This window comes from Leptidea sinapis, chromosome 26, assembly GCF_905404315.1.
Source record: "Leptidea sinapis chromosome 26, ilLepSina1.1, whole genome shotgun sequence".
Classification (NCBI taxonomy): domain Eukaryota; kingdom Metazoa; phylum Arthropoda; class Insecta; order Lepidoptera; family Pieridae; genus Leptidea; species Leptidea sinapis.
In genome coordinates, this window is record NC_066290.1 from 1,094,319 (window position 1) to 1,120,703 (window position 26,385).

At 38.7% G+C, this 26,385-nt stretch overlaps 1 protein-coding gene across 6 annotated transcripts in view; it reads right to left on the reverse strand.

Annotated features, from left to right (window-relative positions):
• Window positions 1-12: 12 nt before the first annotated feature.
• The window catches only part of LOC126972286 (aminopeptidase N-like), a 51,609-nt gene continuing 25,236 nt past the window's right edge, over window positions 13-26,385 (reverse strand). Inside the window, exons 3-19 of one of the 6 annotated variants that reach the window (XM_050818931.1) lie at window positions 24,018-24,292; window positions 23,460-23,618; window positions 22,656-22,703; window positions 21,291-21,453; window positions 20,757-20,969; window positions 20,421-20,630; window positions 20,151-20,284; window positions 19,131-19,329; window positions 15,105-15,297; window positions 14,171-14,330; window positions 13,366-13,582; window positions 11,348-11,457; window positions 10,048-10,215; window positions 6,120-6,263; window positions 5,238-5,316; window positions 4,360-4,505; window positions 13-168 (exon numbers count right to left, since the gene is read on the reverse strand). In XM_050818931.1, the coding sequence (XP_050674888.1) occupies window positions 30-168; window positions 4,360-4,505; window positions 5,238-5,316; window positions 6,120-6,263; window positions 10,048-10,215; window positions 11,348-11,457; window positions 13,366-13,582; window positions 14,171-14,330; window positions 15,105-15,297; window positions 19,131-19,329; window positions 20,151-20,284; window positions 20,421-20,630; window positions 20,757-20,969; window positions 21,291-21,453; window positions 22,656-22,703; window positions 23,460-23,618; window positions 24,018-24,292 (2,757 nt within the window). In that variant the 3' untranslated portion in view covers window positions 13-29. Of the gene's footprint in view, window positions 169-1,325; window positions 4,506-5,237; window positions 5,317-6,119; window positions 6,264-10,047; window positions 10,216-11,347; window positions 11,458-13,365; window positions 13,583-14,170; window positions 14,331-15,104; window positions 15,298-19,130; window positions 19,330-20,150; window positions 20,285-20,420; window positions 20,631-20,756; window positions 20,970-21,290; window positions 21,454-22,655; window positions 22,704-23,459; window positions 23,619-24,017; window positions 24,293-26,385 lie in introns of those variants that run through there. The other 5 variants (XM_050818930.1, XR_007731111.1, XR_007731110.1 and 2 more) reach the window with 5 other exon arrangements.

A 26,385-nucleotide genomic window follows, 5' to 3' on the forward strand; every position in this document is an offset into this window, starting at 1 on the left:
AAAAATCATCAAATTGTGATGTAAGGTTTTTATATACATAATAAATAAATGAAAGCATTCAAGCAGGGTACAAATAAAAAAGTTGACATCCTCAACTGACTCCGAACAGCGGCACTGGATTGAAATCCTCTATGTTTTATCCTTAAGGTTAGACTGTCTGTGTAATCTCTGAAAGAAGATAGATATATAGATATATGTGTCCCTTTGCCATGCGGTTGCGATAAGAAATTATCATTAAATGTAAACAAGTGTGTAACGTACATTATAATTAATTCACTCTTGCAAAAATAAAACGGGCACCACGGGTTAATGACCTGTTTCAATGGCATCTACAGATTATTTCATAAATAAGCAAAAAGTAGTATCTGTCAATTTCGTCATTACATTTCGATGGAATTCATGAAAATTGATCCCAAAGTCGAAACAGCTAGTTGCGTATCTGTTCATATAAAAAAGCAGGATAAAAACTTAAGTTTTTTTAGACTGCTCAGACTTTACTTACCTACGTAAAACTTTGCTGATTGTAATAAAACGTGAACTTGACTTTTGTATTCGACTATCTTAACTAAAGCTCAGTATAATTTCAGCTGTCACATGACTAAAAGACGAAATAAAAGATTATGCTAAGCTTACAGTTAGCTATGTTTTACGTGAGTAAAGTCTGAGCAAAGACTATGTATGCACTATAGATCTCAGCCTTATAATATACTACCCGTGAGTCTTCGTGACCAATTTTGGTTCAATCATATTCAAAATACTGTGGAGCTGAAGCCAAACGTGGCTGACAGGCTCAGTTACAGTAGCAATAAATTCAATAAAGTATCTCTGCTAGAGAAGTTCTTCTCTCGCACGCTGTGTTTGTCTAAACGTTAAAATATTGTAAGTATATCTTACTGATAATCCCAGATGTAGATTCTGTCACAAACATTATGAACCGCGCAGTCGGATCCTGAATGACTTCGTGAAGAAAATGAATTACCATCGGACAAACTAACGGACCAAAACACATTAACTTCATGGATAGGGTTGGCTGACATATGCTTCAGTATGGATGGGTAAAGGATGCAGTAATTATGAAAATGGTAGGTTCCCGTAGGTCAGTTGTCCGTTTATCCCATCAAGTTGGAAAATCTAAGTTTCATGAGCGGGATTTGTTAAAGCCACATTATAAATAAACACCGCTTATAAATGCTACCTCCTGTCATTACATATTTTATGCCTTGACAATTCTAAAATTCGGGAGATTCCCAAAAATTTTAACTAAGTACCTGCAATTATTTGAGAAACTTTCATACTGGTAGAGGTTACTTAATAAAAAAAAACAAGAGTCTTGGGCATATTTATTCTTATAAAACAAGATTAATATTACATAGTGATGATAAATAATTTCTCAAAATGACACTCATAGCCCAGTTTGGACGGAATATTCAATACCATATGTCTTGCCACAAACCGGAAACAATACCAGACATAAACCTCCAAGATTGTCGCATGTCAAAAGATCAGAGTATGTTAGCTAAGAAAATATAATAACATATTTTTCTATTTAAAGTTCAAAAAATATATATACCTAGGTAATAAATAATTTTACATTTAAACAATTTGTTATGTTTTTAAAGTCTCACTTCTAGGATTAATACGCAAATAAAATTTGAAAACAAAATTTTATGAACGATGCGGGGCTCGAACCCACGACCGACACCAAGAGCGACATCTCAAGTCAATTTCCTAATATGCAAATATTGGGTTGAGCAGGTTATCAACTGTAAAGTAGATCCTGTAGATGAAGCCACAACCTGAGAGTTGAACAAAGCATACAAGATTTTATGACGATGCGTCACTCGGACGGTTAGCTCAGTCGGGAGAGCAGGGCACGGAACGCCAGAGGTCGTGGGTTCAAGCCCCGCATCGTTGATAAAATTTTGTTTTCAAATTTTATTTGAATTTTACATTTGAAATGTAGAAGTTTCCGTAGCTATAATTAAAGTGAATTAATTAATATATAATAATACTCTATATATTCTTAGGGTACTGATAAGTCTTAATTAAAATGTAAGTAAAATTATGTTATTACCTAAATAACTTGTAGGTTTATGTATGATATTCTCTTTGTTTACCACCTGATTACCAAGTCATTGTATTGTGTTTTAAAAAAAGACAAATACTTTTAAATACAAAAACATGTGAAGAAAAAAACAAATAAAATACGAATATATATTAGTTATAATAAAAATGAATAATTTTAACAAAAAATCAGATGATTATATATGTATAATATGAAAATAACATGTTAACCATCTCACAGGATTGCTATTGTAACAAAATATATAAGTTATCACATATTATTATGCGTTGATATATTATGTATCGCGTACAGTGACTCAAATAATATCGGTCTTCTTTTCGCCGTATACTCAGCCTCTGTTTCATTGCTACTTGAAAAAAAAAAAACAATAAAAATAAACGCCATCTTAATTTACAATTACACATTTTTTTTAAGTTTTCTTTGTGGAAAAAAATACAAGGTCTGTGTTAAATACTATGGATAGCTTTGTAGGTGTCTCAGCACGCAAATAATATTCCAGTGTATGATCAATCTGAGATTCATATGGCCCTACTACGCCATAGACAAACACACGTTAATCTCTATTTTGAATGAAAAGCATCAGCTCAATATAATAGTAATACCTTAGAATTACCTACACTAGCCCATAGACACCAAGATTATTATTAATTATTAAAAACTTGAAAATATCATTCAAAAGTTCAATATCAAATTACTGCGCAGATTAGATCTCTATGTTCAATTAATATACATTTACAATTCAATATTAAGTATCTCAGTGCAGCTTTCTACGATATACTCATTTTACGCTACTCATTACTACAGTAACTCATATTATTTTAAATAAATCAATCTAGCAATACTTAAGCGTTTTATATCGTGATGACATATCAACAATAATAATAATAATAAGTACCCAAATATAACCAACCACTAAATGATACTCTATTATTACTAAAGAAGAACTTTTAAGCTCGAAAACATCAGACACTCGCTAACTTCCCTTCAAGCCCCAAAACTTGAATTAGTTCGAATTTTTTACTATTCGAGAAATTTGGTATGTATCTCTAATTACGAAGTTTAATTTTGCAACCATCACAACTAGATCATTTGATATGTACCTCGAGTTATATAGAGTACCAATAAAATGATATATATAACCAATATATGATGAAATATGTTACGGCTGATTGTAACATATTGTGCTTGTTTGCAGGTCACATGTTGATTTTTGGGTGCTTATAATTACTAATTTTATTTGAATTTTATTTGCAAGTCGAATAATTCCTAATGATATTTATCTAAGCCGATATTTTACATAAAACGAAAAGTCTATAATTAAAATTATCTCGCGTCTCCTTTATAGTTCGACTTACAGAGGTTCTACTGTTTAATAACTACAGAGAGCATCAACGAACAATGTGACTGCCAAGTGCTAAGACTCAACAGAGCTTGAAGTATTGTCAGTTATTAAAAGCAAACTATATTTATACAATATTATTGTCTACGTTCTCTCGATGGCAAAACATTGTAATTTTATTAAAGTTTTTGTGCTGCTGTGTGTGCTCACCTAGATTAATGCAAGTGCTTCTCAAGCATTCCATTAGTTACCCAAAGTTCCACTTTATAAGTTATATTTTAATACAATTATTATATTATTTTTGTTTCTTTTGATACGTTATAGAAGAAAATAGACACAGAAATACATTTGTTTTACAATTTTAAATAACAATTATTTCGGAAGTGATGTGAGTGTATGAAAAAAAAAACAAACCACAAAGCAAACGAAAGTCACGTGACAGAAGTTGTCTTTAGCGCTTACTTCTTACTACTTATAATTTATGAGTGTGCAAACAAATAGTGTAGTAATAAAACAAGTGTAGGACGCTGGTAATTTTAAATTAATAAACTAGAAATAATTTAATTTACGAGGTTTATTATGTTACTGGAGTTTCAAAACTTTAACACTTGGAAAATAAGTTGTATCTTAAATATGAGAACGAACTCTTAAGGGCTTCAATATACTGAAGTTGCAAGCAATAGATGTGATAATAATGGCCTTGATATAGATATTTTGTTTTTATTTTTTATAGTTTGTTTTTGTTTGCATTCAATATACCTAAATATTAAAATAATGTGACTAACTGATATACTTAGGATAGTAAATGTTATTCGCGTACCCTGTTAATCTGCTGGTTGTTGCAACAATTTATGTCACCGAAATGACTTTACAAAGTGGAACTGTGGGTGTGTTTGGCCGCGGTGGTAACGTGCGCTGTAGACAGAGCTCTTACGCAGCGTACTCCCGCAGCTTGGTGAGGACCAGCGCCTTGTTCCGCTCGAGCCACGCGATGTTGACGCGCGCCTTCTCCACGCCTTGTGACACTGACAGCCGAGCCTCCTCCAGGTACTTGGAGTTCTCTTCCGACCACTTCAGGAACTGAGGATTACAAACAGAGATTACGTACATACATTACATACACTACATACATGTTGTCAATATCAGCCATTTCGCATATTTGTCTTTGATAGACCGAGCAGGTTAGACTAGGTTTGGTGTGGTTGGTGATTGGACTGGAATTTGAAAAATGTTTCCAAAAATCTCTATAAAATGAATGTAAAAAAGTGATAGAAGACCTACATAGAAAGATGAGAAGATATCAATGATGGTATTCTAAGCGATCCAGCACGACAACACGGGATGCCAAAATTAGTGCAGAGAATGAAATAGAATCAAAATTTGACTCAGAAAAATTGCGGTGGTTGAACTGATGACGGGAGGGGAGTAAAATTATGGGTTATAATTATTTATGTTCTGATATGAGAAAATATTAAACTGCTGGATCCTATTATACGTTAAAACATAACGTACCCACCAGAACACACGTATGTTCCTTAAATTTATTCAGCCATTTTGAAGATCAAGAATACGTCGGCCACGCTGAAAGTTTCTGGGATTGCCGTTTGTAACACAACTATTTTTAAGAACATTAACGGTATTTGAAAATAGAACACTATGAGGGTATGATAATACCTAATTTGTAATCTCTTTAACTTTTGTCCATACACAATAAATATTTATTCAAATCATATCATAGAAACTGAGAGTCAGATAGAGGTGTGAGTTTAAAATCAGAATCTAAATGACAGAATAAAGATATATATAACTTACTTCATCTAAGTCTTTCTGTGTCGTGAACTGGTCTAGAAGTATCTTTATGATCGTACCCAGACGCCGCCCATGGTTGAGACTGTAAATATAAAACAAATAATATATTATAATTATAAAACTTACAACAGTCGAATAACGAGAGGTATTATGACGATTGGATTAGAAATTATTCTTTGTTTTAACTTTACTATGCTATAGGTACAAGACAACGATATATTTAATACAATATACTAACTTAAACATACATAAATACATATAACATCCATAACTTGGAAACAAACATACATATTCATCTTATAAATGTTTGCACCTACCGAGATTCGAACCAGTGACATCTATCAGTAGACAGGGTTACTAAGCACTGGTCTATAAGGGTCCTCAAATACTACTTACTTCATTTATTGCGATATGTTTTTTATTGTTATATAATGTAATGTACTATGTAACTACATAGGCAGTTCATTGTTAACTAGTACATTACATTCTCGTTCTAGTGACGAGCTGTTCTTCGACATTCATTAGTGTAATTTCTTTGTAACATGTTGATTTGTTTTATTAAAGTATTTTATTGCCTACAAACTGTTACAATTTTTTGTGTACGTTATGTGTTTGTTCTTAATCATCTATATGTCTAGATAGACTGACAGCTGTGAAAACGTCGAAATGTCAAGATTGACAGATAACCTTTATTTAGGCAATGCACGCACACTAACACTGACACAAAGTGACTTACAAATGACGAGTGAAAACCTAGCTTGTCACGCACACTAGAGTAATATTCCTGGCCTGTTTTTATCAGCTGTCCAGCAGCAAGAGGCTCTATACCTGTGTTAGTCTTATTTGGCGATCCAATTATAATTTTATAATTTAATAAATACATACGCTTTATGAATATCTTTAATGCGGGTGTAGATGAAGTCCTTGGCGACATAGTAGCCGACCTCCGACGAGGTGATGGCTGCCAAAACTGACGCAGAGTCCTGCCGCCTGACCTCTGACCCGTCAGTTATGGCCCACTCTAGGTATCTGTGTACGAGTAACAGTTATATTTATGTTATCAAGATTACCAGGTTAACAAGAATTAATAATAAAACTTTAAGATTTCTTACTCTTACATTCGTATAAAAAAATATTATATATTTAACAGGTTAAGGAATTTTAAATAAAAATTATTATTATTAGTAGGACTACATTTCCTGCGACTTACAATAATTATTTCATTATATTAAAATTATGATTCATATTCAGTGCTCCGCGAGCGTAATAGTACACACCAACCAAAAATAACATTAAATAAAATCTCACTCTAATAAATATGAAACTTTTAATACTTGAACATTATTAAATCTCTCAAAATTTCGAATTCGAAGGTAATATCGTTCTACCTCAAATGTGAAGACATTTGAAAACCCAAACACAAACATTCGCGAAAAATTACTAGATTTTTTGCTGTTCTGTTCACCAGGTCTCTTATAATATTAGAGAAGACAAACGCCTGGGGTCTTACACGTGATGGATAGTCAATACCAGGAGTATTTAAGGTAAGTACACTCTATAAGGCTCTGTAATAAAGCTCTATTGAGCTTATAACTACATCGCCTTTATAAAACAGTCGGACACCTATGTCTGAAAACGTTTCCCTTAACGAAACTGGCTCGAAACCGGCGTGAAATAGCGGCTATGCCGCTGTGTTTCGTCCGGTAAGTGGGGTATCCGGAGGCCTACACCCCCCTCCCAAATACAAATGGCAGCACACACTAAAAAGAGACTACTCCAGGACGGCACCAGGCTATGCAGCCCTGGAGAATCCGTCCCTGAGCGTCCACAATTAGGGCCTGTACCTAACAGTGGTTGCCCAGGCTGCCCCGCGTATTCTGGAGGGGGCAAATCTGCGCTGACTCGGGGCAAACAGAGCAGGAGGCTCAACCCACCCTCCTCCACACTCGCTGTGGATTTTTGCAACATCAGGGGGCTTCGCTCAAATTTAAATGCCGTCCACTTTCACCTGGAGACGGCAAAGCTGGCCCTGCTCTTTTTAACCGAGACACAGATATCCTCCCTGGCTGATTCATCTTACCTTTCCTACCCGGGGTATAATTTGGAACACTCCTTTATACCACGGGCTGGCGTGTGCGTTTACGTCAGGGAGGATGTCTGTTCTCGACGCCTGAGTTTTCTTGAAGGACAGGATCTATCCATCATCTGGCTGCGTGTAGACTGCGAAGACCATCCGCGAATCTACGCATGCCTGTATAGGTCCCATAGCGGTAACGCAGAGACTGACCGGCTCCTCGAACACATCCAAATGGCTACAGATTCCCTGTTGGAGCAGATTCCCACTGCAGAGATCGTGTTTCTTGGCGATTTTAACGCCCACCACGCCGAATGGCTAGGCTCACGAACCACCGATCATGCAGAGAGATCTGTTCACGACTTCGCCTTAGCATATGGTCTGACGGAACTGGTTATTGCGCCAACGCGAATCCCAGATGTGCAAGATCATACACCTTCACTGTTGGACCTTCTGTTGACCTCACATCCGGACGGCTACCTAGTTTCCGTTGACCCTCCTCTGGGATCGTCGGACCACTGCCTGATCCGGAGCACCGTGCCGATCACGCGCCTAACACGGCCCCGCTTCTTAGGCTGTCGCCGCGTGTGGCACTATAGGTCAGCAGAGTGGGACGAGATGCGGTACTTTTTTGCATCCTACCCGTGGAGGCAGGTCTGTTTTTCGCTGGGAGATCCAGATGCCGCTGCTGACGCTGTTGCTGATGTGGTACTACAAGATATGGAACTCTTCATTCCATCCTCCTCTGTGCCTATCGGTGGCAGGTCCCAACCATGGTTTGACCGCTCCTGCAAAATGGCCTCTCGCCGAAAGCAGGAGTGCTATCAGGCTTGGGTCAATGCGGTGGTATCTAAGGATGTGAATTCCAGCGAACTTAAAAAACACTTCAATCATGCCTCCAGGTCCTTCAAAAGAGTTATTGCTGACGCGAAGTCGAAGCACATTGGCAGAATTGGCGAGAGACTTGCACGCCTTCCCTCGGGAACTCGTGCGTTCTGGTCACTTGCCAAGGCTGTCCAAGGAAACTTCTGCTAGCCAGCCATTCCGCCACTGTACAGGGATGATGACTCGCTGGCCCATGACGCGAAAGAGAAAGCTGATCTCCTGGGCTCCCTCTTCGCGTCCAACTCGACATCCGTCCAACTACCGCCCCATTGCCATTACCTCCATTTTCTCCAAAGTAATGGAGTCGATCATCAACCGCCAGCTCTTGGGATACCTAGAGGGGCACCAGCTGATCAGCGACTGCCAGTACGGTTTCCGCCAGGATCGCTCTTCTGGTGATCTTCTTGCGTACCTCACCCATAAATGGGCGCAAGCGGTTGAGTCGAAGGGAGAGGCGTTAGCGGTGAGTTTGGACATAGCGAAGGCCTTTGATCGGGTGTGGCATAAAGCGCTTATAGCGAAACTGCCATCCTATGGGCTTCCCGAGAAGTTGTGCAAATGGGTCAGTAGCTTATTGGCTGATCGGAGCATCAAGGTTGTTATCAACGGTGCATGCTCCGACTTAAAACCCATAAACGCTGGTGTCCCGCAAGGCTGTGTGCTATCCCCTATGCTGTTTCTTTTGCATATCAATGATATTCTGCAAATCAGCAATATTCATTGCTATGCAGACGACAGCACGGGGTATGCTTCCTACACCGGCCGTGCCAACATGTCCCGGGATAGCGTCGACGAGAACCGGAACAAACTTGTGTCTGAAATCGAGACTATGCTTTGCAAAGTCTCGGAATGGGGCCGACAAAATTTAGTCCAATTCAACCCCAAGAAGACACAAGTTTGTGCGTTCACCACTAAAAAGTCTCCCTTTGTCGTATCCCCTCGATTCGAGATCACTCCTCTAACTGCCACAGCCTATATTGGCATACTTGGCGTCGATATATCGAGCGACGTTCAGTTCCGTGGTCACTTGGAAGAGAAGGCCAAACTGGCCTCTAAAAAGCTTGGTGTACTCAGTAAGGCGAGACAGTACTTCACTAAAAGCCACCGCCTGCAACTTTATAAGGCGCAAATTCGGCCCCACATGGAGTACTGTTCTCATCTCTGGGCGGGTGCTCCCCAGTACCAGCTTCTTCTATTTGACTGCATACAACGAAGAGCGGCTCGAATCATCGACGATCAAGTCATCTCCGATCGGTTGATTCTCTAGCATTGCGTAGAGATGTGAGTTCTCTCTGCATCTTCTACCCCTTTTATTTATCACGGGGAGTGCTCAGAGGAGCTGTTCGGGTTGATTCCAGCGGCCGAATTCCACCATCGGACATTACGTGCAAAGTACCATCCGTATCACGTAGACGTCTGGCATTCCACAACCGAGCGTTTTCTTCGAAATTTCTTGCCTCGCACAGCCACTTTGTGGAATCAACTACCGGCAGCGGTCTTCCCGAACAGATACGACTTAGGGACCTTCAAGAAAAAAGCATACTCCGGTGGGCCACTTTAAGGTGTTAAAGGCCGGCAACGCATTTCTTGACACACCTGTTGTTGCGGATGTCCATGGGCGGTTGCCTCACCTCTCCCCATCCCGTGAGTCTCTTGCCCGTTTGCCCCCTCACATATAAAAAAAAACGGCTCATTGAGCCCCTGTGTGTGTGGTTACTTTATACTCAACCAAAAAAATTCATTTTAGGATTCCTCACTATGTCTTTCTTATCGTGAGACCGTCTAATAAACCTAGGTCCATATGAATTCCAACTGTCCAGCAACTGAATGCGAAATGCTTCAGTCGGTACGTACTGAGACAGTATCCAGACGTCCCGCGAGCAGGCTAGTGCTCGCAGCAGGTGGTCGCGCGCGGCGGCCGAGTTGACGCGGCGCCGGCGCTCCAGGGCGAAGCGCCACTCTCGCACCGACCCACGCCTCACGCCCACGCAGTACACCGTCGAGCGCAGGTCCAGGGGGATACTGCCATCAATTATTAATTTATTTTGTGTATTTAGTACATATGTTTGCTGAAGAAACGACATTTCACTTTGTTTGTTGCTTTTGGATCTCAGAGTAAGGTTTTAATAATTATTATCTCATATAATACCTCTCAACTCTCTCTCATAAATAATCTCATACCAAGTGAAGTGCTTGTATTTTAAATAATGAAATGGTTGGACTAGCCGGCCATGAGAGTACACGCTTGTAAATATTAGTGCCATACCATCAGGAAAAAACGTCACGTAAAATACGTGGAAGAAAATAATAATAATAATAAAATAGAATAAAAAGAAAAAAGTTCTTTGGACAACGACGTCATTCAAATTATGGTGTATAAATTATGTTTCGAATTCTATTTATTATGTGCTATTGAAATTTGAGCTAAAAACAAAAGTACAGTACGCAAGTATTTGAAGATAATAAAATAATAGGCGTGTCTTTTTAAAAGTCGGCAGCTTGCCCATGTCAGACACGGTGTTAATTGATATATTCTGTATGTACATACATACTCACTAACATTAGTGTTTATATCAATCCAATCTGTTCTCAAACACACTAAGTTAATAGGCTATTTTACTCTATACAGGATTATTGGTATATCGACGTATTCCTGTTAGATTTTTTTTTGATAAATGAAATGATTAAATTCATCGAAAACGTGCCTTAGAGTACAAGGCAAAACATGATATACCAGCAAGACGGATGCACATTTCGGTGTCAATTTTAGGCGATGGCTCGATAGCCATTTTCAAAATCATTGGATAAGGCAAGGAGGACCCATTCCGTTTCCTGCAAGGAGTCCGGACTTAACGCCGTTTGATTTTATATCTGGGGTCACATTGAATCCCTAGTTTAAGAAGTCATGCTTGTTTCATCAGCGGAACGCAAAACAAGAATTGTAAATGCATCAAATGCGTTGCGGAATCATTTGAACACTTCGGTAATTAAGTCATAACTCAGAAAAGGAATGCTACTTTACGTACGCTATAGGGGAAATCAATTGGAGCAAGAACTTTAATTAGGCTAAATAACAAAATTTCATTATAATTGTTACCTATTGTTATTTGTTTGATATGGAACAAAATCGTTTAATAAATGTGAAAGAACTTACGGGTTATATTCGTCCGGATTGTCGACGTTCATCCACTCCTGGAACAGCTCAATAGCATTCTCCTCAGCACCGGGCAACTTTGCTGCACAAGCTGCATCGCTCATCAACACCTAACCAAATGTCAAAATTAATTAATTCATCCAACGTACTTTTAGATCCAATGTTTTGATCAGTTGACACCCATACAAGAAAGGTATGAATGTGTATATTGAGAAAACACTTTAGCTGGTTGTAATCTGTATCTGGTGTAAGCAAGTTGATATCAAGAGTCGAGCTGACTCTCAGTTGTTTAGTCCCAACAGGGGCAGATTACTGTCCCTTTCCTTTTCGAAGTGGCTGTGCCGTTGTGATCTGCCACCGACAAGTAGATCAAACTGTAAATTTCTAAGAGGGAATACAACCTTGCCTCTAGTGACTTGAAGCGGCAAATAGCACATGCAAAATGTAATCACGTCGTCAAAATCGGCAAGCACCTTTCAAGTCACCCATATGGAATATGCAAGTTCTAGATGTTGTTTAAAACTACACTGTCTTTGTTGCATATGAGGTTGCCGTATGAGGCTAATCATCTGGTCAATCTTTCTGGGCACGTTTTTCTTTGACGTTAAGAAGTTGAACGGGCTTGATACCAATACTCCCATACGCGCGCCCCCGAGCACCGGTGCCAACGCGTTTATTCCGGCACTCATACTAAAAAAGCGTAGTCCTGGACTTAGGTAAGTCGGCCTTTTTCCATCCAATTCTAGAAAAAGGTTACAGTTCGTGCCGGCTATCTACAGGCCTTTTGATATTTCTTCCCTTCTCTCCGAAATCATAGACGTATAGCAGAAATTGCACATAGCATTTATTTCCCCTCACTGCAGGTCGTTATGCGATACTTCACTGTTATTTATTCATTTAGTTATGGGCAGATGATACCTCTTTACAAAATGTGGCGGATGTTCTCGTTTTCTCACTTTTTTAACAGCTTGGTATGTATCTACATAGATATACTACATAGATACCTTTGTGCGAGATATTCGCTCCCTTCGTACCATTTTCGTACAATAAAACGCATATCAAGATTTATGATCGGTGCGTCACTCAGATGGTTGGCGCAGGTTCGAGTCCCGTTAAAGAATTTTGGTATAAATATTTAAACCCAAAAGTGAGGATCACTTAATCTTCTCGACGAACATATTATCACACTTTTTAACGTCATTTAAGATTTTTTATTATTATTATTTCAAAAGGGAAAATGTTATTCTCCTATAAATGTTCGAAATTAATATTAAAATTTTGTTGTAAGGTAATAATTTTAATAATCTAATCAAATTCACACAAATGATGTAGCCCCAAACTTGGTACAGCCTGTACTGTTGGTGCCAAATAATGATATACTTAAAACAATATCGGACCGCAACCCAAAACCTTTTTTCAAATTCAAATTCAAATATTTTTATTTAAAATCACTTATTGAACTTCAAAAACTACCACCCATTCAAAAGAGACTGCCTCAGACCTGAGAAGAATGGACGCAAGAAACTCAGCGGGCTTTTTTTTAAATATAAAATATGGATTACAATGTGATATCGTACAATAAACATTTATAATTAAAGAGCCTGAGGGTGTTCGCTTTATTCCCAGTCCATGGTGTCATTAAGAAAATCGTTTATGCTATAAAAACCTTTCCCACACTGTCAAAATGTTTATTTCTTTAAATTTTTCTCTTAATGATTCTTTAGGACCTAGGTTATAAATCGCGCGAATAACCCTCTTCTGCAGCACAAAGATGGTATTAATATCGGCCGCACTGCCCTAAAACAATATACCATAGGACATAATACTATGAAAATAACTAAAGTATACTAATCTCGCCGTATCTATGTCAGTTAACCGTCTAATTTTCTTAACCGCATATGCTGCAGAACTAAGCCTATTCGCGAATCCTTCAATATTTTAGCTTTAGATTAGAGGTCAGAGTTAATAGCAGTAGGCTATGGGGTCCTCGTATAAGTAAATATAACACTACTCAGTACCTGCAGCTTCACGCTGTTCAAGTCATCACCATTGACGATCTCCTTCACGGCAAGACCGCCAACCTTCTCGTAAGCTTTCCTGATCAACTTCCGCACGTACTTCTGGTATGCCCCGTAGTGTGGGCTACGTTTGAGAACGTGTCCTATCTTGGATAACGCGCCCAATCCTGTGGATAGCGGAAGGTATTCTGACTCGTTCTGGAGGTACGTCGCCAATCTGTAAATATCATTCATCAGTCGAACTCATGCTTTGTGAAATAAAATAAGGTTATATAGTAGTAGTATAGTGCCCGTAGATATATATGGTCATAATATATTAGTTTTATCATATTGATTTGAGTTCAATTAGTACTGGTAGTGTAAGTTTTACACACAAAAAATCAAAATAAACTAATTGTAAGACATATTAAATATCATCATTATCAGAAACTAGCAGGAGGCTCCTTTGCACAGGATGCTGGCTAGATTATGGGTACCACAACAGTGCCTTTTTCTGCCGTGAAGCAGTTATGTGTAAGCATCTTTGTATTCCAGTCAGAAGGGCGCCGTAGATAGTGAAATCACTGGGCAAATTAGACTTGACATGTCTCAAGCAAATGAGCGCAATTGTAGTACCACTTAGAAATTTTTGGGTTTTTCAAGAATCCTGAGCGGCAGTTCAATGGGCAGGGTGTATCAATTACTATCAGCTGAACGATCTGTTCGTCTCATCCCTTATTGTCGTAAAATAAAACTATATTATCACGAATTTTAACAATAAAAATACAATATCATGATTCATTAGTAAGATCTACTTCCAACTTACTCTAAAGCAGTGGAGTAGTCCAGTCTGTTGGTCCAGGCGAGGGCGAAAGCGTCTGACAGGAGCTGAACCCTGGCCAGTACCGGGACTGTACCGCTGTCTCGCCGCAGACCCGCTGTCAGCAGCTTCCAGTTGCGTTCGTCATAGTTCACTCGGTACGGAGCTGTAAGTATACCGCGCACCATGTGTAAGTTGCGGGAATCCTGGTCAGAGAAGATTCATAGAAACCGCATCAAGCAGCGTCCATCGTTCACTGTCACATTCTACGAATGCTCGTGGAGAATCCATCAACTTGTCGTGCAATACGAGGTCCAGGCAAATCGGCCATGAGATAGACTGACTAAGTGAAACCAGCATTCAATGGACCGCCACGCTGTACAAATCACTCTCTCAAGGGCAAACTGCTGCGAAGACTGTGTGTTTGTAATATCAAAACAACACGCTTTAACTAACTTCATGTCTTTTTATCCTGGCTAATCATCGAAACATCTGGACTGCTCTTGACAGAGCTCAAAGTAGCAGATAGCCCGTTTCATAAGGCGTTTACTTTGGTTACTTTATATTTTTCAAAATGAATTAGAGTTATGCTTTAAATTAAGTAATAATTAAAGTCTTCGAACATATGAACAAAATCTGATGTAAGTCAGATTGCCAAGCATATGTAATATACGCAGAGAATTAAAATAATCGTAGTCTTATGGCTTTTTGTGTAGGCTCGTGTAAGCTTAAATGTTACCAGCGAGAGGCTACTGTGACGCAGGTTGCCACCACAGCGAGGACTTGTTCTGCCGTCCAGCAGAGCCGAGCACTATTTGATGGGCTGAAAGGGCGCTCTGAGTTATTCTTTATCTGATGTCTGCGGTGCCGCTCTGTAGTAATATATTGTAGTATTCAGGGAGTATCTTATCTTAGCGTCACTTGTTATCACAAACATTACCAATCATGTCGTAGTTGAAGATGAGCCACTGATCGGGCGCGGCGCCGTGCTCGTAGCGGTACTCCTGGTCCACCCCCTCATCATCAGCCAGCCACTGCACCGTCTGCGGCTCAGGCTCACCCTGGCACAGCACACTCAGCGGCACCCACCACGACGACAGCGTACTGCCCGTGCCCAGAGACAAGTAGCGTTTCTGTTGCAATTCAATATTATGACAATAATTCGCAATTAAACGCCCTCGCAAAATCATCGGTATTTTTTGTTGGAACAAATATCCAAGAAGTTAGATTGATAACACTACAAATGGAGCTGGAAAAACCTCACAAACTCCGAAATGGAAACTACCAAATAAATTTCAAACGTAGCAATCATAATAAAACCTTGTAGGCAAAATGTCAGAAAAGATCTGGAGCGAAATCAAAAGAGAAGTTAAGGAACAGAGGATTAAATTTACCGTAGAGGAGCCTAGCCTAGGAGAGGCATAAGCCTTAACCATAAGCTATAAATAAGATCTCCTACTTTCACCTTGAGATTATCTAGAACAAATCGCTGAATATCGATAAAGTCGAATAAGTGTGCTGCCATAACTTTTATAATTATTATTTTTAGTGCAATACAGTGTTTTAATTCATTCATTCATAAGCCATGTAAGCCAGAGCTTCTTATGCATCATTCTCGAAATAGCTACAAATTCATCGAGTACGGAGGGTTACGCTGAGCTACACGGAAAAACATTGAAAATAGACTGGACCGGAATAATAATAGGATCGTCAGCGTAATAGAATTAAATTCGTGTGTGAGTATTTTTGGGATGCTAGAAACATTGACTTGAACCTACTGATAGGAAAAAGGACCAGTATTTATAGGTCAAACGCCGTAAAGCTTAGTTTAGTCGTTTCAAAACTGAAAAGTTAATCAAAATGAAATCTAGTTAAATGACGATCACTTTGGAGCATATAAAACAACACGTATGTAATGGAAACAATCTTACACTGAAGAGAAAGAGAGAAATGAAATTATACTTTTGCAAGTATCGAAGTAAGTAAGTTTTGACTCAATCTCTCATTACTCAATTTATTTAATATATTGAATATAATTTATATTCGCGATCTGCGCGGCAACCGCCGCTGCACGCTATTATGACTATGAGATCCGAAAAACTCATAGCCAACGAATTGCTGGCATTCCTTCAGCACGCAATTGATACTATGGACGAGATCAGCATCATCCAGATCTGTGCATCAAATTTCAAGAGCGAGGAGATCATCAACGCCAAGACACTCCTGTACGAGGTTTTGATGAAAACCGACCAGATGCCGTCCCGCAGGAGGGATGAAAGGGGAGAGAGAAGTCTTCAGGACATGATTAATCTCCTGAAGGTGACTGATCCTGACGACGTACCGTGTTTCGTGGCAAGGAACTTGAACAACTTACCGCCCGTCACCTTCGACCATGTCGACGTCACCAGGTTGCTGAAGAACATCACAAACCTCAAGGCAGGCCTGGCAGAAGTAGTGTTGAAATTAGAGGCATCTCAGAACACCATTAGGGACCTGCAAGCTGAAGTTGCGACTTTGCGCAACAATACTGTTGTAAGTAGGTCATTAGAGGCCAATAACATCAACACACGACGTGGGGCTTGCATTGCTTCGCCAGCGAGTATTGAATCAGCGAAATTCGACTCGACACCGGCCGCTGCGCCCGCACGTGTAAGCGGTAATGTACTTGCCGCCCGTCCCTCACCTCCTCCCTTCTCGGAGGTGTCGCCTGCTGTCGTTACGTCAACACCTCAACGTGACTATGCTACTGCCATCCGCCAGCAACCCAGAAAGCGGACAGTGCTGAGGACAGAAAGTGGAAGCGGGCACGCCCGCAACGAACCCGCTTGTAGAGCTGTGTCGAAGGGTCTGACCGACAAGGATGGCTTCATTAAGGGGGAGCGGAAGAAGAGGAGACCTCCTTGTCATAACCAATGTGGCACAGCACCGATAGGACAGAACCAGCTCCTGCGTCCCGTAATCCCAGCGACGTATATCTACGTCTCTCGCTTTCACCACACCACCAAGGCCTCCGACATTGTTCAGTACTTGGTGGAAAAGACAAGGTTCCTGTTGGGGGTCCAAAAGTTGGTGACGCGTCACGCAGTAGACTTCAACTCTTTTGTTGTTCGCGTCCCGACGGAAGCTACCGAACCCGCGCCTCACATCGCCGCGAAAATGTGACGTAGATCTAAGTTATATATCATATGTATGTTAGACTATAAGGTATTTATTTTATGGGCCATGTAGCCTGAAATAAAGGAATTATTATTATTATATATTATTATATTATAAATACAAACTACATTGATATAGTCAAAGAGATATATGAAAAAAGTACTTCCAAAATTAAATTAGATACTCCAGGACCATCATTCAAAATAGGAAGAGGAGTAAAACAAGGAGACCCGCTATCACCGAAGCTTTTTACGTCTGTATTAGAGGAAGTCTTCAGAGCACTAAACTGGGAAGATAAAGGGCTCCAACTTCACGGCAAAGTTCTCTCACACCTCAGGTTTGCAGATGATATTGTATTTTTCTCAGAAGATCCAATAGAAATGCAATTCATGATAAACTCACTCTGCCAAGAAAGTAAGAAAGTGGGCCTCGAAATAAATCAAGACAAGACAAAAATAATGTCTAACAGAGAACAGGTACCTATGAGTCTTAATGCAAAATTTATTGAATATGTTGACGATTACATTTACTTAGGGCATGTAATATCCTTCAAATCTTGCAATGAGAATGAAATAGAACGTAGAACTAAAAGCACTTGGAACAAAAACTGGCCGATGAAGGAAATTTTCAAATCAAATTTGCAAACGAAGCTTAAAACAAAAGCTACGGAGACCTGTTTAATGCCATGCCTCACTTACGCTTGTCAGACAGGGCCTCTAGCCTATAGAAACTTAGAAAAAATTAAAGTTTGTCAGAGAGGAATTAAGAGAAGTTATATGGGGCTAAGAATAAGAGACAAAATTAAAAATGTCACAATAAGAAATAACTAATATATATAAATAATAATAACAAAAGAAAGCCTTATCTGTTCTACGTTTAAAATGGAAATGGGCTAGACATATACAAAGAACAAAAGATGAAAGATGGTCCAATGTAGTAACGAACTGGTACCCTATAAATAGGAAACGAAATCGAGGCAGGCCTTATAAGAGATGGAGCGTAGAGCGAAGAATTGCAAGAGACAGGAACAAGTGGAAATCAATGGAGGAGGCTTTTACCGCTAAAGGAGGTCCTTATGTCGAAATTAATAACTAATTATACTAACAAAATTTGTATTTTCATTTAAAATAGTGAAATACTAACACATACTAACAAATACAATTTATAAGTAAATATCTTAATGTATAGATGTAAGGAAATAAAGCTATAAATAAATAAATAAATAAAATAAAAAGTATCGAAGTAAGTACAAATTATAATAAGCTATTCGGCGTCTTTTTGACATCTTTAAATAAAATTATTAATGACATAAAATAGTTTATATAAAGAAATTATGTAAAATAAACTTATGTAAATTGTATTCCAATATACCAACGTACAGACAAACAAAGCATGCAAGAGACAAAGCCATATCATAAGGAAATACAGCTAGATAGAAAATAAAAGCTTATTTATAATTATTGTAACCGATTATAATTAACAAGTCGTAAACAATCAGCCACGTTTAGTATTTACTTAATATTTGTAATATAAACCACTAGCAACGCACACGTTGACATATCAATAGCATCGGGATTTCAGGGAGTCTATATGACAGTATATTAGGACTAGCAATATTTTGATCATAAACTTACAAGTCTGTTGTTACAATATCCAAATAAAAAATAAAGAACAACTCGTATTTAATACAACTTCTCCACTAGAACATGTTGGAGTAATGGATCTTCTTCGGCCGCATATAACGTAATAAATGACGGTTCAGACCGGTAGTCGTTTCAATACAAGAGGTGTGATATGGAGTAATGTTCACCTGCGAGATGGTGAGTGATTGATCCCCGTAGTCTCTGGAGACGGTGAGTATCGGGTACCCGGTCTGCTTGGTCCACGTGTCCATCACCTGCTTGACAGTCACGTTTCTGGTGAGGCCGCCATGTTGCTGCGTGGCTCTCGTCAGCTCCGCCCACAGATCGTCTTGTTCAGCGTTCTTGTACGAATACTTTATTAAGTAGCTGTGGACAGATAGCTATTTTTTTAATTGAATTTATTTTATATACGAGTAAGAGTGGGCAAACGGGCGAGAGACTCAAATGATAGAAAGTAGTGAGACAACCGCCTGTGGATATTCACAAATATATTTAAAATATGGAAAAAATAAATAGTGAAACTAAAATCTAAATAACATAATTGACGTGGAAAATATAAATAAAAACTAAAACATTTACAAATTAAAAACATGTATCTAAATATTAATCTGAGCCCTAATCATCACATTCTATTATAGAAAATTCACAAGCTATAAAAATTACCTCTCCATAATATAATGAGAGGCACCAGGTAATATGTTAATTTCCTTAACGATTATTTTTATTTATTCATAGTTTTCTCCTAACCATTCTCATGGACATAAATTATAAATAGCCTACTTCTGCAGCTCAAAGATGGTATTAATATCATAAGACATAATTCTGTGAAATATTTATGCATATATTTTTATCTTCGCAAATCATTATTTTCAACAAAAAAACTCAAACTTTCAACTTACATAAGCATGTTAATAAAGAAAGTAATTTAATCATAAAAACCCTCAAAAGTTATGATAGATAATACAGCACAAACTGTAATAGACTCTATAGAGTAGACTGAATAGATTTGACTTTATAATACAAAACATGGAGTTCTCGAAGGCAGGATCGACCTGGCATAAACAAGTATGATGCATGGATGGATCAGCCATATCTTTGTCACCATATCTTAGAGAAAGTAACCCTCTCTTCAGAGTCAGCAAACCCAAAGGAATTTAAAAGTATTGATAAGTTGAACATCTAGTTACTTGTGCAGTGCCTGCCGGAACACATCCTCGCCGAGGAACATGGTCATCATGCGGATGAGAGCCGCGCCCTTCAGGTACGAGATGGCGTCGAAGATCTCCGATATGCGGCTCGGGTTGTCGATCGCCACGGATACCTGCAATGTCACAAGTTTACTGTGAGAACGGAGAGACAAGTTGTGCCCAGAGAAGCTCTGGTGTCACTTCAGCACTATTTTTTATGGATTGGTTTGACGTAAAACGTTTGGCCTAGAAACGTTAAATGGAACTCACCGGATGCGAAGACTCAAGCGAGTCCAGGGTGAGTACAGTCATGGCGTTGGAGACGGCGTGCGACTGGCGCGCACTCCAGCTGGGCTCCACCTCATCGGTGCCCACTGACGCCATGAATGTCGCGAAACCCTCGTTGAGCCACAGGTCCGACCACCACTTCATGGTCACCAGGTTGCCGAACCACTGGTGCGCTAACTCGTGAGCGATCACCTGCACAATACTGTTAGTTAGCCACATCTGTTTGACCTACATCAAGTAAGATCTTAGAGGATCTGGGAGACAGGCATCATGTGTATATATTATTATGTGTCAGTAAGATTGTCTACTAAACCTTACCTCGGCAACTCTCTCCTTATTCACAAACGAAGACTGATCCTTGTCGTACAACAGAGCTGTCTCTCGGTACGTGATGAGACCCCAGTTCTCCATAGCGCCGGCGGAGAAGTCAGGAATTGCGAACATGTCTTGTTTTGGCAGCGGGAACGGAACGTCGAAGAACTTTTCAAAGTAAGTCAAAACTTTTGGGCCAATTGTCGCTGCGTATTCTGTCTGAAATTATTTTATGGTCCTTCAAAAATAGTCTTATTATTAAAATGTCAAATTAGTAAAAATATTATTTGCCTTATTCTGAACAGGCTGTATGACATACTTACCTACCTAAAATTGCTATTTTCGTAGAAGTTATAAAACTAAACCAAAAAATATATTTCGCCATGACAATTATTCATGCTGTTTCTTTCACTAAATAAACATTTTTTGAATAAAAATATTTTATTATATTATTATGATAATGTTTATCATTATCAAATATAATGTAAAATAATCTGATAGTGAAACCTAAATTGCACTCATTAAAAGTTCCTCACTCACCTGGTCAATTGCATCATCTCTCGCCCAAATCTTGAACTTTGCTTTGGACAACTCTCTTGGACTGTCCACATACGAGAAACTTGAGACCACGAACGCAACCAAGTAGGTCGACATTGGTACAGACTTTTCAAACTGGTCCCATACGAAATCGCTGCTGTCCTTCCTGTGTAGACAACAAGGAACATGAGACTACCGACTGAAGTATTGCATCCCATTGACTGGCGATCATAAAAAATAACGTTCATTTAGAAATACCTTCCAGACGGTTTGCGGTACCAAAATGGTTATCATCAACAAACGCAATCAATCAGTCCTTTAACTCCCGTAATCCTTTTAATCCTTCTAATCTGGTGATCTACTAACTTAATATTTCTCTTTTTAATTTGTCGTTAGCCGCGGAGCACGTGTGAAGGCAGTACACGATCCAGTATAGAGGGTGAGCTACAACTGACGTTAAGTATCAGCCTAAAGATTTCATAAGGTTCACGTCGCATTACGCTACGCCCAGGATCGTTTTGCGATATGATATCAAAAGATAACATTGCCACTGTTGCGAGCAGTTTTCTCCTCCCACTCGCACAAGAAAAATCAAGAGCTGGTGAAGCATAAATTACGTACCTAAGCGATGAAAATACCAAAATATAAAATAACCACCATAGTTTTTTTAACAGCTACGACACAATATTATGTTTTCATAGCTAAAAGGTAAAAAGAATATTTCATTGATAGCATTTGATAATGACTAAGTTGATGTGTGTTAACAGTTGTTGTATGAGATATAAGAATTAATTTCTGGAGAAATGCAGCAAAAGGCTCACAGTGTGGCAGCCAAGAGATGGGAAAAGGAACAGAGGCAGGCAATTTAAACGATGGCATGATAACGTAGGTGCTGGGATGGGAGTTGGGGAGACCTATAACAAAGGGCAAACAGATAAAGCCAGTGTAGTGACAGAGATAAGTTAAGATATTGAGGTAGCCTGGAGCTACAATGAAGACAATAAATTAATAATAATACACAAACTTAAAGATACGTAATACACCACAATCACTATAATTTCGGAACAACCTTTTAATAATATAGTTGCCGCGCGCTAGCTAGCTAGACTGACACCTACCTGTCCTACGCCGTGCCGCAAGCGCTCAGAATTCGTAGGTAATAATGTATCTACGTAAAACTGATTAAAATTTAGTTTTTTATGTTTAAAATTTGTTGTTCTACCCGTGTATTAATTAAATATCGCCATTGCAGCGCCACGCTGGATAGATATTATTTTAATTACCAAAACCAACTAATTGTTAAATACTAACATAATTGCTAATTTTTATGAACAATTATTTAAATAATAATTATAAAGATTCACTCACTTGAACGACTTTCGCATCACTTCCCAAGGCCAGTAGTCTTCTAGAGAACTGAAAGAAAACAATCAATCAATTTGGATCATCGTAGATAGTTTAGAAATACCTTATTGTTGAAAATACTCTTTAGATACATTAAAATGTTTATTAAGATGTTTTGATATAGACCTCGCTTACAGGAAATTATAAAACGCCAGATAGGATAACAACTTACTTAACAACATCCAACAGCGATGCTTTTTTAGTTGATATTTTTATATTGGAAAAGGAGGACGAACGAGGGTATATGGGTCGCCGGGTGACACGGAAAACAGCTAAATGCTATTTAAGGAAGGTGTACGCGTTTTTTTTGAACGTACCCATGTCGTATCGTCCCGGAAACACTGCACAAGGAATCTATTCCACAACTTAGTAGTACGTGGAAGAAAGTTCCTTGAAAACCGGAGGACCGCCACGCATACAGATGGCGGGGATGATTTCCTAATTTGTGGCGTGTCGTTCGAAGGTAGAATTCAGTGGCAAATCAAGTGAAGCGGCTCTTCGGAATACTCCCCGTGATACATGCGGTCTACGTAACGCTAAGTGATCTACAAGATAGACTTAGGAAACACTAGCAGTTGTTTTTTAGTCGTTAATTATTTTTTATACTACCCTCATTCAATAGCTAGGATACTTTGTCCGTTGTAACCTAATGAAGATACCATATATGGTCCAAACTGAAATCTAAAAAATTATCTTAATGTTACAGGGTGCCTTAACTAATAAACTTTATGGGAATTTAGCACTATTAGTAGATGTAGGATAACTTACTTCTCATTAGACGAAGCTTCCAGAGGCATGTTGGACACGGCTGTGAACTGCTTGTTGTGTCCAATGTTGATGGAGAAGGTGGACTTGTAGATCGGCTCGTCGAAGCACGGGAACCCCTTGCGAGCTGATGTTGCCTCGAACTGTGTCGCTATCAGGTACCTAGCGATATCAAATGAATATCATTCCGACAGTTCCTCACAGATAGATTGGCGCTTGCAGTGCCCTACACAGGGATCAGACACTACGTGTCTGCAGAAATCTGAGATAATTTATACGTCTAGGTAGACGTAGAAAGTATAGCAGCCAACTCATAACTTCTATTTTCACGCACACTAAAACAAAGTAACTAGGAAATTGCGAGTGTAAGACGTAGTTGTTAAGCATATGAACTTCACTCACATAGTTCTACGATCAAGCATTCCTCGACATTAAAAATATACAAAGATACATTTACGAAACCCATAAGAATGACCCAGATGTAAGGAAAGGCTGTGTGTTACTGCGGCGGTTGTTTTGTGATAATGAACAAAGTCACAATATTTAACTTTTAAAACTTACTCAGTTTTCTTAGATTTTTTGTTCACGTATGAGCTAATATAGACGCCGTCCAAGCCAATCTGCAGGTTCCCGTAGAACGGCACCGTGAGCTTGTAGATACTGTCTTCCTTTAACGGCCTGTCCAGGTCGAGGGTAAGAAAGTTGTAGGTGTCGTTGAGGTGGACCCCCATCACTCGGTACTGGTGATTCTGGCCCTTCAACGCGATCTTCTCGTTGACGATGGAATAGTCTTGCGCGTGAAGAACTATTTTCGATGTTGGCTTATTAGCCACCAGCTGCAAATAACAAAACATGTATTTGACAAAAATAATGTAAATCTATTTTCTTCCACATAACAATAATTCATATTTTCAATTTCAATTTCATCATAATTTTCCAATGTAACACTACGTGCGCATAAAGCACTGTCTTGGCTGTCTATGATGTGATGATGACGCTCATCATCACATCATCAACAGCCCGACGACGTCCACACCTGAACATAAGCCTTGCCAAAAACTTCGACAACAACAGATGTTGAGCGGCCCGCAACAGTTCTCCGGTAGCTTTATCAGGTCGTCATATAATCCAATGTAAGGTAAGTAATTCTGGGGTGGTCAATCGTTTTGAAGTAAATAATCTTTTGTTAACAAGAAAAGACGAATTGTATAAAATTTACTTTACCCAACGTAAAACACGAAATATTATTACTGCAGAAAATCGAGTTAGTGGAATTAACGGTCTTCTTAGGTATAATTGTTTATTCTAAGCTTCGATGTGGATCGCACATTGATAAATCTGCAGCATATACCTCAAAAAAAATTTGTCTATCTACCGATGTAGATACCGCAAACTTAGTTTACTTTAGTTACTTTCATAGTTCGATGACATACGGTATTCTACTGTGGGGTAATGTTGCTGATATAAATACCATCTTTGTGTTACAGACAGGGCGCCCAACTCGATCCCAGGGTGGTACTCAGAGAGAAGATTAATAAAAAAAAGTATTAACTGAGGCATCCCGTAGCTGTGTACAAAATATATGAAAATATTTTAAATGTTCATTACAACAGTAGCTTCACCAAAATAAGTGTTACTCACAAATGATTACAAGAAATAAAACTTAGCTATATTATATCTAACATCTCTCCACAATATTATAATTCATTTATGGGCCAGTGTTTTAGGGGTTTTTACAAAAATCTTCCCAGTAATATCCAGGACCTATCAATATTAATATTAATTACTTGCTTAATTTATGACACGTAAAAGTTCAGATTCAGTTGACAGATATTCAGTCCAAAAACTCATCAAAATATATATATATATAAAAATAGCATATTTATCAATAGGTCAGTCGGTCGGTCGGCCGAGGCAACTTGCATAAAATACAATTATGGGACAGGAAAAAGACTTTCCCCAACCTATTACAATATGCTACCATCTGCCAATATCAAATTCTTTACAATTTGTCTCCAAAAAATGAAACATATTAAGATATTCAAAGAGAAACGAATATAATTCTATTTTATTTCATTGTTTGCAGACGCTGACAACTTTCTCCGAAGTGATTGTAAATTCGATACACGGACGGCCTTCTAACCTGTGGGTCGCGGGTTGAGGCAGTTCTTACTGTTGTATCTACAACTCATATTACTGTATAACTGTAGTTACCTACATTTCTTCACATTGTCCTACAGATAAACGACCTGTAATTTGTAATGGGTAATATGAGACTAAAACAAATAGCATAACATAAATAATGTTCCTCAATAAACCCGGCCCTACTTGGCCGTATTGTAACAAGTAAGAACCGTCCTACGTATATTTATTAAAAAATTTATAATTAAAAGAATGAAGCTAAATTTTTAACTTTTCTACAAGATTTTGAAGCCGGTGTCAAGTAAAACTTAAAAGCAAATAATATTTTACAGATCCAAACAATGACAGTAAGAGATGAGACGAGCAGGACGTACAGCTGATGGTAATTGATACGACCTGCTCATTACAATGCAGTGCCGCCCAGGATTCTTGAAAATCCCAATTTTCTGAGCGGCACTACAATTACGCTCGTCTCCTTGAGACAAGATTTTAAGTCTCATTTGCCCAGCAATTTCTCTAGCTACGGAGCCCTTCAGATCGAAACACAAAAATTCTTATTACTGCGTTACGGCAGAAATTGGCGCCGTTGTGGTACCCATAATCTAGCCGGCATCCTGTGCAGAGGAGCCTCCCACTGGTAAAAACTGTAATTAAAATATTTCGATAAGACTGTTATAATAATGGGTGAACTTCAACTTAGTCTTTAGACAAGATTCCTTGCCTGCTATTATTTTGTACTTATAGAACATGTTTACAGACACGGAATGCAGTATTTATTCACAGTAGC